Here is a 12,342-nt window from a genome sequence, read left to right as displayed (position 1 = left end):
GTAAATGGGTAGCGATATACAAGAACACTATATGAGCTGTGGCAGATTATGCTCTCGTATCTTTCATTAGAAAAAAATGCCAAGTGAAATGCTGTTCTGATACCTCAAACCTCAATGCTAGTAAACAAATTACAAAAATCACTTGTACTCTGGATTTTGAAGAATCTACTGTATTATAATTGGTTATCGTAAGTGACGTTATTGAATATTACAGGCTATTTGACTTTTTAATGCAAAGCAGTGACTAATGGGGTTTCTGCAGTAGTGATGGAGAAGCTAAGCGGAAGAGAGAGGGAGAGACAAATAATGACTCTGGGCTGTGTTTGGCCCCCAGGCCTGCAGAGCCACTCTCCCCCCGGGCCTGGGAAACACATGTGAGCTCCACTCCCAATCAAGCAGCCTCCTCTGCTCCTCTGCTCCTCTCTGGAACTGCATGTTTCTGTTCCTCCCTGCTCTCCTTCATACCTTCTGTTCTCTCTCTTTTATCCCCCTCTCTCTCTTTCTCTCTCTGTCTCCTTCATTTTCTCCCTCTCTTTATATGACAGTAGACAATCATCAAACCACATGGTCTTGCTGATGAGGGGAATATATTTAAGCCCATCACCCTGTCCATCTGGTTTGACATGCTGTTTATAACCTCACAGACAGGTCTGGAGAGTGTTTGCCATGAAGTTACGTTCATCCAAGGCTCTACCGAGCAGTTCTGCTGTTGCTATGGCATCAGTGTGTTCGGAGGCACCAAAAAGGGCAGCTGAGCCTCTTGGCCCTCCTATCAGCATGTCAATGTGTCATCATCTGTAAGTGTTGTATTTAACTCGGTTTCTCCCGTATTATTTGCTGAGTCTGTCAGGATGATGGTGTGTGTGTGTTTGTGTGCACACGCGCATAAGTGTGTGTTTGTGATTGTGCAAGAGCGATGGTGTATTTGTGTGAGTACGGGCGTGCTCTTGAGGCCACTTAGGGGGAAGGGGGTGCATTTCTGAACGATGACTCACACACAGCAACTGACTGAATTGACACACTGACCCTCCCTCCCTCTTAACCCTCTCTCCTCTCTCTCTCTGTCTTGCTTGGTCTCTCTCCCCCCCTCTCTCTCTTGTCCTCCATCTGTACTCTCTCACTCTCTCATGTTTTAAATTTGTGCTGGAACACAGAGGCGAGGGAGTGGTGGAAGAATGCGGAAAATCCGAGCTGAGGCCACACTTATTTGCATACTTCTTCATCCATTTGTTCTGGAATCAGACCAGGCCCTTGGAACACAGTGCCTTTTTGTGTCCTGGGCCATTTATATGGAATTTTGAAAATAAGGAGCAGCAGTGAGTTTTTGTAAATGGTTTTGGAGATTTTCTTCATGACCCTTGGCCTGTCATGTTTGTCCTAGAAAGAGTCCAGTGTTCTCCCAGCACTGGCACTGGGACATTCTGAACATGATGTCATGTTTATTTGAGTGTATGTGTGTGTGTGTGTGCGTGTGCGTGTGCGTGTGCGTGTGCGTGTGCGTGTGCGTGTGCGTGTGCGTGTGCGTGTGCGTGTGCGTGTGTGTGTGTGTGTGTATTGTGTGTGTATGAAAGTAAGCATATGTAATTGTTTGTGACAATGCTTAAGTGACATAAGATGACTTAGCTTTTGAATACATGTCAGATGCTCCCTGTGTAGCTGTGGATATCTCAGGCTCTTCAGATGAGACTAGAGCACATTTGTAAGGACTTAAGCGTAGGGGATCACTCTGACACTAGTGGGAGCCAGAGGTCCATCCATCAAGGGCCTGTGAGCCTGCAGGCTGCCACCGGCGGCTTTAGTGAGGGGGAGAGGGCCGTGTCATGACAGAGGATAGATGAGCAGAGCCAAGGAGGGCGCCACCACCTAAATCAGTGGGATAACCGGCATAATCTATGTGGGTGTTCTTCTTGTCCATGAATCCTGCTCAGCTCCGTTTGGCGTATGAATCCTGAAGGGTACTTCTTTAATTTTCAGTTGCACAAAAGAGTGATTAGTCATTTGGTAAATGGGCTAATGAGCACATATGTTTAACAGATTTGTCAGAACAGAGGTATTTTAAGGTTCAAATGTTCTTTTTCTTCTTCTGTGCCTGTCTTGTTTCAGAGGAAAGCAGCGATCTGAAACCGGACGAAGCCATCATGAGCAGCGAGATCACAGACAAGGAGCGGGACGTTCTGGAGGAGAATAACGAGAAGGAGCAGATGGAGAAGGAGGTGAAGGAGGAGAAGGCCGGGGAGGAGGAGGAGGAGGACGAGCCGCTCTCCCAGGAGCAGGAGTTGGAGGAGCTCCGGGCTCAGGTGCTCCAGCTGCTCCTGGAGCTGGAGGAGACACGTGACACCTCGCAGAAGCACCAGGAGAGCTTTCAGGAGCTGCAGGGTGAGGAAGAAGGCAATAAGTACTCAATGTGCCTTGTGGGAAATGTAATTTCGGAGATTTCTGATGATGTCTGCTGGATGTGGCTGAGAAATGACACTAAAATAATCATACAAACAATTTATGTTCTCCCAAAGTTTCAACTTTTAATTGACAAACAAGTTTGTTTCCCTTTTGGAAATGATGATTTGCAGTATTTTCTTAAGTTCTGATTAATATACACTGTGCTTCATGAATGAGTCATTTCCTAATAAAGGCTCTGATTGCTCCACGGGACACCAAGAGGTGTCTAGGAACTTCAGCAAATGACTCAATCTTAGGAATAAGGCCAGGTTGTTTATTTGTTTTTCTGTGTGTTCATATGCGGGCGTAAGAGGGTCATCATACCTCTGGACAGCTGCAAACTGAGGGAAGCTTCCAGGCGGGGATCAGAACGGGGTGGTGGTGGGGTGGGGTTGCGGTAGGGGGTTGTCCTAGGTGGCTCATGTCTAAAGTGAGCACGCTCAGCTGTTCGTGGGCTTCCTCGTCTGCTCCCGTCCCTGGGGGGGGGGGGGGGGGCAGCCTCCTTTCTTTGATTGTCCAGGGCAATTGGCATTGATTCAACCCATCCCACTGTGGACTAGGAGCAGCTCTAATGCCATAGTGCACAGCCGTAAATCACTCTCCTCTCAATCTAGCACGAGCCCTGTGGCACAGAGATGTTTATCGGCGCCGTTCCGGAGGGAACAGTGTGCCCTTATCGCGCCCTCTGCACAGATGCTTTACAAACTGACTCATCTTTTATTAAAGCTTTAAAGGCCCACAGGAAACAACATAAAACCACTGAGATGATTTGATTTATATGTTTGTCTACGTCTTTGAGTGCCTATTTCATTTGACTGTGGTTCTATGACGGTCTATGACTATGAAAGTGTTGTTAATCTTGTAACGATGTTCCATAATGTCCCGTGACATGACAAACAAGATGATATTAAGAAACGTTCTGATTTTCCTGACTAAGTTGGCTGAGTGAAGTGGCTGTGTATGGTGTTTTAATATTTAAGTCATTTTGTGCTACTACGAGGGAGTAATCTGATCTTACCATTAGTGCTTGTGAAAGATACATAAACGTGACACAGTCTCATCACCATATGTGCCCCTCTGTCTCCCTGACCTCCATTGACCTTCTCCTCTCTCCTCTCCTTTACGCTCTCTCCTTCAGATTGCATTACATTACTACTTTACTGCGTCTGAGGTTGGGCATGGAGTACAGTCGTTGGTTTCTTATCTAGAGTTTTGTCTCTCTGTCCTCAGGCCTGTTAGAGGATGAGCGCCTGGCCAGCGCCCACCAGGCTGAGGCCTTCACTCGGCAGATACAGCGGCTCCAAGGTACCACCTCCGCACTCGCTCTGTCCTTATACAGTAACCATAGGCAGCCTTAGAAGGTGACCAGTAGTGAGGACTCAAAAGTGATGGATGGATGAGTGGATGAATGAATGGCTGAAGCTAATGAAGTGCATCAACATCTCCCCGCCCTCCCACCTGTAGCCCAGCTGCGCTCGGTGCAGGAGGAGATGGAATGCTTGGATGAGGAGAAGGAGACCGAGCTGCGGGAGGCGCAGGAGGAGCTGCGCGTGGCACAGGAGGAGGTGGTGCTGTTGCAGCAGTCGGCCGAGGAGGCCGCGGCCGAGCGCGAGAACGACATCGCCAGCCTGCAGGAGGAGCTGTGCCGGTTGCGCGCCCAGATGCAGCGGCTGCAGGACACGGCGCAGGAATACGAGCTGGAGATCACCACCCTCCGCGCCGAGATCGCCATGAAGAGCCAACGCCGAGACGAGGAGCGCCGTGAGGGTGAGACACAAACCATAACACTCTCTTCAAAACAAGAGCCACTCAGAGGCTGAGCTGTGGTACAGTAGCCTATGGGGAAAGGGTGAGGGGGCTCACATTTAAAGGTGCAGTCCTTAACAATTCTCCTCGGGTTCCCCTAGCTGTCCATCCATTGTGTGTGCTGAAAACTAAAATAGCCATAGCTCTGTAAAATAGAGTGGCTAGAGAGTCCAAAAGATTTGTATTTAGTCAGTCTGGATTTGACTGAATTTTGAAATAAAGCATGTAGGAGTGACTTCCACTGTGGGTCAGCCAAAGGTGGCCAACTGATTGACATCCTCTTGAACATCAAAACATAATTATATATTTAATCACTGAAAAACAGCCGAGCAATTAAGGAAAGAATTGTGAGAGCCAACATCTGACAAAAAATGATTTGAACAAAAACTGTGAACCAAAAAAGCTCCACAAAAAGCAGAATAAAAAAAAACATCCTTTTACGTAATTGCTGATGTCATTCTGAGACCTGTGCTTGAAGCCCTCGCCCCGCTGGGTTTTGCCGCTGAGCCTGCAGTTAGCACCCACGGGTGAAGAGCATCAATCTAGCCAAGGGTTTTATTAAAGAGGCAGAGGCCTGCCTGCGTTGAGAACGTGCCCACGGCATGCCTCTTCCTCCCCGGGCGGAGCGCAGAGGAGCACCTCCTCTGGGGGATAGCAGCGGCATGATGTCACTCTGCTCTCCCGGTGAGAACAGGAGCCCTTCTGCTCCCCACCCTCACCCCACTGTACCCAGTCAGAGCCCTAATGGGACAGGGGACAGATGGAATGGTTCCTCTCATTAGCTTACTCAGCGGAGCACAGGGCTGTGTGTGTGTGTGTGTGTGTGTGTGTGTGTGTGTGTGTGTGTTTGTGTGTGTGTGTGTTTGTGTGTGTGTGTGTGTGTGTGTGTGTCTGTATGTGTGTTTGTGTGTGTGTGTGTGTGTGTTTGTGTGTATGTGTGTGTGTGTGTGTGTGTGTGTGTGTGTGTGTGTGTGTGTGTGTGTGTGTGTGTATGTGCGTGTGTGTGTGTGTGAGTGTGTGTGAGTGTGTGTGTGTGTGTGTGTGTGTGTGTGTGTGTGTGTGCTTGTGTGTGCTTGTGTGTGTTTGTTTGTTTGTGTGTGTGTGTGTGGGTGTGTGTGTGTGTGTGGGTTTGTGTGTGTGTGTGTGTGTGTGTGTGTGTGTGTGTGTGTGTGTGTATGTGTGTGTGTGTGTGTGTACGTGTGTGTGTGTGTGTGTGTGTGTGTGTGTGTGTGTGTGTGTGTGTGTGTGTGTGTGTGTGTGTGTGTGTGTGTGTGTGTGTGTGTGTGTGTGTGTGTGTGTGTTTGTGTGTGATGGTTGGCTGCTGACAGTTGCTGCCCACTCAGCATGGGGTGGCTGGGCGGGTATGGCGTGACTGAAATACCAGGCTGATCTGTGATCAGCATTGTCAAACTCAAGATGATGGTTGGCATGGACACCATTTTCTCGCCCCGCTGGAGTTTAATGCACCAGTTATGGATGCCACAGAAGCAAAGATCAGATTTTAGATAAAAACAGGCGGAAATTATGTAAGGTTGGAGCTCTTGCAGTTCTGTTCAGCTGTGAAAGGAACACTGCCTACTGGGCACCCAGGGCTCGAGAGCAGAGCAGAGAGTCCTGACTGTGTTGTTTAAGGGGGGAGCAGAGAGTTCTAACTGTGTTGGTTGAGAGCGGAGCAGAGAGTGCTAACTGTGTTGTTTGAGAGCGGAGCAGAGAGTTCTAACTGTGTTGGTTGAGAGCGGAGCAGAGAGTCCTAACTGTGTTGGTTGAGAGCGGAGCAGAGAGTGCTAACTGTGTTGGTTGAGAGCGGAGCAGAGAGTTCTTACTGTGTTGTTTGAGAGCGGAGCAGAGAGTGCTAACTGTGTTGGTTGAGAGCGGAGCAGAGAGTTCTTACTGTGTTGTTTGAGAGCGGAGCAGAGAGTGCTAACTGTGTTGGTTGAGAGCGGAGCAGAGAGTTCTAACTGTGTTGTTTGCTCAGGCGGCGTGTGCCAGCTGAGAGAGGAATGCATGACACTGAAGGGGGAGTGTCAGACCCTGAAAGACGACAACAGACGACTGACCGAGCGACTGCAGCTGCTCATGAGGATGGGGTGGGGACCTCTCTCTCTCTCTCTCTCTCTCTTTATCCCTCTCTCTATGATTCTCTGTCTGTCTCTCTCTCTCTCTCTCTCTCTCTCTCTCTGATTCTCTGTCTCTCTTTCTCCACAATCAGTTCGTCACGTATTTACTTCTGTCCTTGTTTTCTCTAATCAATTTGTATAACTCTGCATCACACCATTTCCCTCAGCTTGTCTGTGTAAAGAGAGTATAAAGAGTATTGCTGCGAAACAGTTAGGATTGTTTCCCAAACAGAATTAGCATATTATTCAGCGTTAAAACCACAAAATACATATGGAATTATCATGCTTACAGTACTCTTAAGCATACTCTAGGTTGAGTGTAAAATTGTAAGAAAGTAAGTGAGAGAGAGAAAACTGGGGGAATAACAGTAGTCCCTGGTGGCTCCCTTGCCTGAAGCTGTAACTGCAAGAAAACACAAACATTGATTTCCACTGCTAACACAGAACAGCAGTATAGCCATTTCTCCAATATTCATTCCCCTCTTGTATGTTTTGGCCATGTCTATTTTGGCTTGTCTTTGCCTGTGTGTTGTCATGGCTGGTGTGTGTGTGTGTGTGTGTGTGTGTGTGTGTGTGTGTGTGTGTGTGTGTGTGTGTGTGAGCAGCAGCAGCTCTGGTTCCGTGTACATGACTTTGAAGGAGGAACTCGAGGACGGGACATCTACGGACTGTAGCGTCTCCACGGAAACGTCCGGCACCAACTGCCGGCTAGTGGATGCCTCCATCCAGAAGAACATCTCCTTTGACGGCAAGCCCATCACCCCCACCACATGGACAGGAGGCATCTCTGAGATCTTCTCCCTCAGGGATCAGCTCAAACAGGCAGAAGAGAGGGCCTCGCAAGTGCAGAGAGAGGTATGACCTGGAGCCACCATTGATCCTGAGATACAGACTCACAGGAAATACAGACTCACTACCCTGAAGCATTTTGTACATTCAAATATAGTCACATATGGAAATACAGAAAGAATAAGTGACTGATGAGTTTTATTAATTAACCGATAGATAAGTAACGATTAATTGTCTCACCTTTTGTAACACATGTTTTGTGCACTCTCTCTCTCCCTCTTTCCCTCTTTGTGTATGTGTATGTGCGAATGTGAATGTGTATGCGAATGTGAATATGAGTGTGAGTGTGAGTGTGTGTGTGTGTGTGTGTGTGTGTGTGTGTGTGTGTGTGTGTGTGTGTGTGTGTGTTTGTGTGTGTGTTTGTGTGTGTGTGTTTGTGTGTGTGTGTGTGTTTGTGTGTGTGTGTTTGTGTGTGTGTGTGTGTGTGTGTGTGTGTGTGTGTGTGTGTGTGTGTGTGTGTGTGTGTGTGTGTGTGTGTGTGTCACCAGTGTGACTGTCTGAAGATTGAGTTGCGGGAGCTGCAGGTGATGTTTGACACCAGCCAGAAGGAGAGGGATGAGCTAGAGCTGGAGCTGCTGCGCTGCAGGGAGGAGCTGGACCGGCTGGCTGAGAAGGGCCTGCAGGTGAGGGGGGCGCCGGGGTTCAGCCATGAGCTCCACCACACAGCTGGAGGCACGGAGGAGATGGACACGGCTGAGTCAGGGCTGGGGGGTGGTGGCTGTGGTTAAAATTGTCAAAGGCTTTCCAGTTCATACGTTTTTTTGTGTTACTTTTGGAGCTGAGAGGTCTGATTTCCAGAAGGAGCTCATTTTTTAAAAATATTTTTGCATTGGTACAAGCGGTATTCTTTCTCTCTTTCTTTCTTTTTTCTTTCTTTCTTTCTTTCTTTCTTTCTTCTTTCTTAACTTATTTCTTTCTTACAACTTTAAAGCATTCTATTTGTCTCTCAAACTAATGCTGTTCTTTAAAACCACACACACACACACACACACACACACACACACACACACACACACACACACACACACACACACACACACACACACACACACACACACACACACATTCTCTATACTTTTGTATCCTTAGTATCTTGTACCTTGTCTGTCCCACTCTCATTTCATCCCCTCTGTATTGTACCTCCATTGCCAAAACATGGTTGTGTTTGTTGTCCAGATTGTGATTGTGTTCGTCTTTTTTTAATTTGAGTTTTCCATCTCTCTGTCCCATTCTGTTCTGTCTCCCCCTCTCCGTCTCCATGGTCCCCCGTCTCCCCCCTCAGATCTCCTCTCTTTCGTCTGAGCCCCCTTTTCTCTCCGTCCCCTTTGTAGGAATGATTGTAATAGTGGCCACTTTCTGGTGCTGGTTGTCCGAGCTGTCATCTTAGAAGATGAAAGGTATGGTATGTTAAGCGTCGGCTTTGTACCAACCTCTTGTTTTTGCTGTGTTTTGTTTGCAGTTTCAATCACATCTTTCACTCTCGTCAAACCTTCAGCTCTTTTATGTAACCCTTTTTAAAAATGTTCTATGCTTTTCTTACATAATGTGCATAATACGTATGTACGTAATTGCTAGCTTGCATCGTTAGCATGAATTATTGCTTGTTCACAAACTCTTTTTCTCTTGCCATGCATAATTCATTTAAGTTATTTCTTCCCAGGCTTGGTTCAAATATCATGGCTTTGTTAATGTACTGTGTTCATGCTCAAGTTACAATGTTACTATGTTCATCTGTAGATTCTCCAGAAACAAAACATGTCATAGACACAAACTTCTAATGAAGGTGTTTACCTCTTTGTGAAAGGATCTCTCAAGCACGAGAGACTTGATAACATCATGTAACTGAATCACTATGTGAGATCACTCTTGCTACAGCGAGGGCCTTCCGTTAGCCAGGACCAAACGCTCACCAAAATACCAACCTTGTCCCTTCATCTTCCTCTCTTTCCCTCTGTTTACAGAATGTGAAGGAAAGAGGAGTCTGATCCAGGCCTGTGGCCACAGCAGCAGCTATGGTACTGTTCTCTTCCAGCTTGACAAGATTTACATCCGGATGACATCATTGGCAATGCCTGTGAGGCGGTGCTGCAACTATCCTAGTTCAAAGCCCCTTTTCCTTTTTTCCTTGTTTGGATTCCCTAGTTGTTGTTGGAACCTACAGTATCACTGCTTTCCTCTCTGAGACTTTCTAATTGGAGATATTGAGGAGGGCGTCTTGGGAGCTTTTATGAACCAAAGTGGATGGATTTTAGCTACCTATGAAGGAAACCTGGCATAGGGAGGTGTGGGTATTGGGCAATAATGCCTGTTTACCCTCTGAGGAGAGTAATTGTAGTATCCAATAGGATAAGACCTGCCTGCTCCTTTGAATAGCACTGGACAGACTTTCCTCTCTGCTTCTTTCTGATCCTTCTTTCTCCTTTCACATTCTTTTCATTCTTTATGTACCTGGTATTTATGTGGTATAATCTACAGCTTTAGATGCTTCAGATATAAATATATCTATAATTTATTCAACTATTTAAATTCACTTGTATATAGTAAGTCTATTTTGTGTTGATATTGTGTACTTAGTAGAGGCTCAAGGATTAATTGATGTCATTGTTGGCACGGTGATTGGGAGATCAAAATAGATGTATTGAATGCAATAAGATATATCCATAGAGACATAGAATTAATTGGGAGGGAAGTTTTTAGGGAGGGAACTTTCAAATTTCATCAAATTCTAACTCTCAGTCCTCTCTCAGAGGGAGCCATTTTGTACGTGTAAGTATTAATGGTAGATGCTTACACTGCTAATAACAAGCTGGGCCAGCTGAGTCACCACTACACAATTAATTAGTGAAGAACTGAGTCTGTATGACGTGGGGCCCTCATGTCATTGACTGGCGATTGGCAACAAACAAAGTCCGCCATGCGTGAACTAAAGCTAATTTAATAACTTTAATACATTTAAAACCACGAGCAAGATCTTAAAGGCAAACATGGGTGTGTCAGGAAAATGCTCCCATATGCCACATGATAGCTTTAGCTCGTGCACGACAGACTTTGCTAACTGCCTGTTGCCCGTCATTGAATAAAAGGCCCATGTAGTCCATGTCTGCCTCCAGTGCATGGCGGTACCATTCTCAAGGTCTCCTCTAACCAGCTGATGAGAATACCTCAAATATACTGTACATCCTTACATAATGTGTGCTTGTGTGTGTTTGTGTGTGAGCATATGTGTGTTTGTGTGTCAACCTTGCAACTTGCAGATTTTATATGCCCATATATTACTGGGACTTGTACGAATGACTCTGTTGTTTAGTTTTGTAAAGGTATTTTCTTAGAAATGTTTGAGATTATGCAGGTATCGTCACTGAAATGTGCAATTAAACAAACCTTGGCTCTAATTACTTTTTATATGAAATGAACACTATTTTGATGCGTAAAACAGCTGTTTTTCTTCATGAAATGCATGTTTTCACTTTTGTAAAAAACAAACTGAGAAGCATTTCTCAGAGATTATTAACCCATTCATTTAAAAAGACACATTTATGAATGACTCAAAACTAACAAAATACTTATTAATCCATGTATATACATGCACTGACATACTGTATTTTATTGACCACAATGAAAAATATACATTATTTCATTAAATTAACATCTCATAATTTCATTACTGTCACAGGCTCTCCAGAACAACACTCTCTCTTGAATGATCACAAAATGGTTTCATGTTAAATGTTGAGGTTAAATGGCAACATGCCAGACAGCCATGGCATGCAGCATCAACCCGGAGTAATTTCAATTAGTGAGTCTGGTGGCAATGGCACCTGTTCTAAACGTGCTGAAGGGTAATTAGGACCACACCTTTAAGGCTGGTGGTTTCCCTTCACTGACATATAGAAAAGGGTGAGTCTGGACTGTCTTAAAAAAATGTCAAGCATGCACTGTCAGTTAAACCTCACTCATAATCATTTTATGCTTCATGGTGCATGCTTCATAGAAAACATTCCTACTTGCAGGTTATAATAACAATGTAAGACATTTCTGTCAAACACTCTCATGTGAACATAACGTCACACCCCACCCTGGCAGTAGTCAAAAGCTCAAAAAGGCCCACTGAACACAGCAGTAACACTCCGTGGGCAAACAACAGTAGCCCACTGAGCTTCCCCCTAAGAATGTATACAAGACTCTGCACCATGCGTGCACTTTGAGAAACTTCAGGAAGTGACTCCCACACAAATACTATAGATCCCTGTGATGAACACCTATTCTATCTCATCCAAGTCTCCTACACAACAACCCCTCATGAACCTTGCAACTGTAAACTTAAAGCTACAGCTTACTAAAAGTACTTCAGACTCTCTACTCTCTACTGTGTGCTGGCTCAGCTTGTTTTTCATGCCAATATGGATGTTCTTTGGAGAGGGCCCTAGGTACTTGTGTGCCAGAATGTAGACTACCTACATTCCAGCATGTCTCAACCTTTTAACTTATTTTTTTAAGCAGGTACACTTGGCTTATTTGAGCAACATGACAAAAGCATGCATTCCATCCACTCTTAGTGTTTAGATATGTGTGGATGACATACTGTACATTCTGGTTATAGGATGGTTGTAGATTAGGTAGTCCTACTTTAGATGTATCCAAAGACAGATTTTCTGCAAAAAACTGCAGGTACTTTTGCAAAGGCACTATAGTTGTGTTGGAGTCTTAAAATCTGAGCATTTTCTATTGTAAAAACTGTCAGTCAAGTATTTAGTCAACACATTGTACTTCTGTTATTGTCTTTCTGTAGTTCATGACAGACACTGGGCAAAACACTAAAGACACATAAGGGCCATTTTTTATTTGGATCTGCATTAATTATTATCATAAAACATTTAGGAGTAACTGTTACATTTTTGAATGTTACTTTGTGTTTCAGTTTGAACTCGTCCTTGCAATGCTATGCTAATGCTATTGTGATCGAGTTCTTAGTTTAATAAGCTGCATCAGAAAAAAAAATATTTGTTTGTTTCAGATAACCTGATAAATATTGCTTTTTAGAATATCGATATATGCTATATTTTGATGAATGTTGTTTATTTGTTAACCTCATGTTACAGAATAGTATACAGAGTTTTTGTCAAGGAAATTGTGT

The 12,342-nt window shown here is 45.0% G+C and overlaps 1 protein-coding gene across 1 annotated transcript in view; it reads left to right on the top strand.

The window, feature by feature from the left end:
• ccdc136a (coiled-coil domain containing 136a) overlaps positions 1–9,823 on the top strand; it is a gene marked incomplete at its 5' end in the record, with an annotated part of 18,460 nt that extends 8,637 nt beyond the window's left edge. Inside the window, 8 exons of the mRNA XM_080841774.1 lie at positions 2,104–2,376; positions 3,667–3,741; positions 3,901–4,203; positions 6,218–6,329; positions 6,965–7,214; positions 7,697–7,831; positions 8,491–8,605; positions 9,170–9,823. Of these exons, the coding sequence (XP_080697900.1) occupies positions 2,104–2,376; positions 3,667–3,741; positions 3,901–4,203; positions 6,218–6,329; positions 6,965–7,214; positions 7,697–7,831; positions 8,491–8,595 (1,253 nt within the window). The 3' untranslated portion in view covers positions 8,596–8,605; positions 9,170–9,823. The remainder of the gene's footprint in view (positions 1–2,103; positions 2,377–3,666; positions 3,742–3,900; positions 4,204–6,217; positions 6,330–6,964; positions 7,215–7,696; positions 7,832–8,490; positions 8,606–9,169) is intronic.
• Between the last annotated feature and the right edge of the window lie 2,519 nt (positions 9,824–12,342).

The sequence above is a fragment of the Sprattus sprattus genome (genome assembly GCF_963457725.1).
Source record: "Sprattus sprattus genome assembly, chromosome: 7".
Taxonomy (NCBI): Eukaryota; Metazoa; Chordata; class Actinopteri; order Clupeiformes; family Clupeidae; genus Sprattus; species Sprattus sprattus.
Note: the sequence above shows the minus strand (reverse complement) of the source record. Positions and strands in the feature narration are given on the sequence as shown.